Source organism: Calidris pugnax, unplaced genomic scaffold, assembly GCF_001431845.1.
Source record: "Calidris pugnax isolate Ruff unplaced genomic scaffold, ASM143184v1 scaffold496, whole genome shotgun sequence".
NCBI lineage: Eukaryota > Metazoa > Chordata > Aves > Charadriiformes > Scolopacidae > Calidris > Calidris pugnax.
The window spans coordinates 176,489-177,958 of record NW_015091286.1 but is presented as its reverse complement, the minus strand read 5'-3'; the positions used below and the strand labels follow the sequence as shown (position 1 = coordinate 177,958).

Sequence of the window (1,470 nt, the reverse complement as noted above, 5' to 3'; positions counted from 1 at the left end):
TGCAGTGCACGGGGCAGGAGCTGGCCCTGGAGCACTGCGCCCTCCAGACGGGGCACCCCTCACCCTGCCCCATGGAGCGGGTGGCCACCGTCGACTGCGAGGGTGAGTGTGCCAGCGGAGCGGGGTGACACTACCCTGGAGGGGTGCGGGGGGGGGCGAGGTGTCCCCCCGGGGCTGGGGTCACCCCGGTGTCCCCGCAGAGCCCTTCCAGCTGCGGTTGGTGGGTGGCCCCGGGCGCTGCGCGGGGCGGTTGGAGGTGAACCGTGGCGGGCAGTGGGGCACGGTCTGCGACGACGGCTGGAGCGGAGCCAACGTGGCAGTGGTTTGCCGGGAGCTGGGCTGCGGGGCAGCGGGGACGGTTGGTGACCTTCCCAGGGGACCGCCCCGCTTTGGCCCCGGTACTGGGCGCATCTGGCTGGATGACGTCCGCTGCCGGGGTCAGGAGGGGACCCTGCAGGATTGCGCCCACCGCGCCTGGGGCCGCCACGACTGCTCGCACCAGGAGGATGTCGGTGTGGTCTGCCAGGTCTGGGACCCCCCCTCTGCCCCCATGGGGTACCCAGGGCAGCCTGGCAGGACAGGAACAAGCAATGGTCATCCTTTTGTCCCTGCAGGATGCCTGAGCACAGCAGCTCTGCCCCTGGACGGCCTCCAGCCACCATGTCCCCCTGTGGAGCATCCCTCCTGCACCATTCCCTGGGCAGCCCTGGCCCCATGGGGTACCCCATGCACAGCACCCCACAGGAGGCCATAGGCAGCAGCGGGGAGTCCTGCCCCAGCCCCTTGTCCCCCTGTCCAGCCATTAAATGTGGAGAACTGAACGTGTGCTTGCACCGTGCCTGTGCCCGGGGATGTGGCACCCAGCCCCACAGGGCACCATGGGGTCTCTGTGCCCAGGGATGTGGCACCCAGCCCCACAGGGCACCATGGGGTCTCTGTGCCCAGGGATGTGGCACCCAGCCCCACAGGGCACCATGGGGTCTCTGTGCCCAGGGATGTGGCACCCAGCCCCACGGGGCACCATGGGGTCTCTGTGCCCAGGGATGTGGCACCCAGCCCCACGGGGCGGCACAGGGTGCCTGTGCACAGCCATGGGGCCGCAGTGGGGTGAGCGCAGGGGCCCTGCTGTCCCAGGTGTGGGGCTGAGCAGATCCTGGCCCCCTGCCCGTGCTCCCCCCGTGGCCTCTCGACCCTGTTATGAAACAGCTCGTTAGCGCTAATCCCGCAGCCACCTGTCCCCATCCCAGTGCCCTGCCTGCCAGGGGAGGGGACCCGCTCACGGCTCTGCCCGTGCCATGTGGGGCAAGGGCCCAGCTGGATCCTGCTGGGAGGCAGGCGGGGGGCCGGGGACGGTGGGGCAGGAAGTGGGGCAATGGGGCTTGGGGTGCCACGGGGCTTGGGGGGCAGAGGGACTGGGTGTGGAGCAGTGGGATGTAGGGGTGCAGAGGGGTAGGGAGTGGGGCAATGGAG

General features: G+C 70.3%; 1 protein-coding gene across 1 annotated transcript; it reads left to right on the top strand.

Annotated features, from left to right (window-relative positions):
• Positions 1 to 6: 6 nt before the first annotated feature.
• On the top strand, positions 7 to 809 carry LOC106899064 (CD5 antigen-like). Its single transcript, XM_014960731.1, has 3 exons — positions 7 to 102; positions 201 to 526; positions 615 to 809. Exons 1-3 carry the CDS (start codon positions 72 to 74, stop codon positions 621 to 623), a joined length of 366 nt encoding a protein of 121 aa, XP_014816217.1. The 5' UTR covers positions 7 to 71; the 3' UTR covers positions 624 to 809.
• Positions 810 to 1,470: the final 661 nt, after the last annotated feature.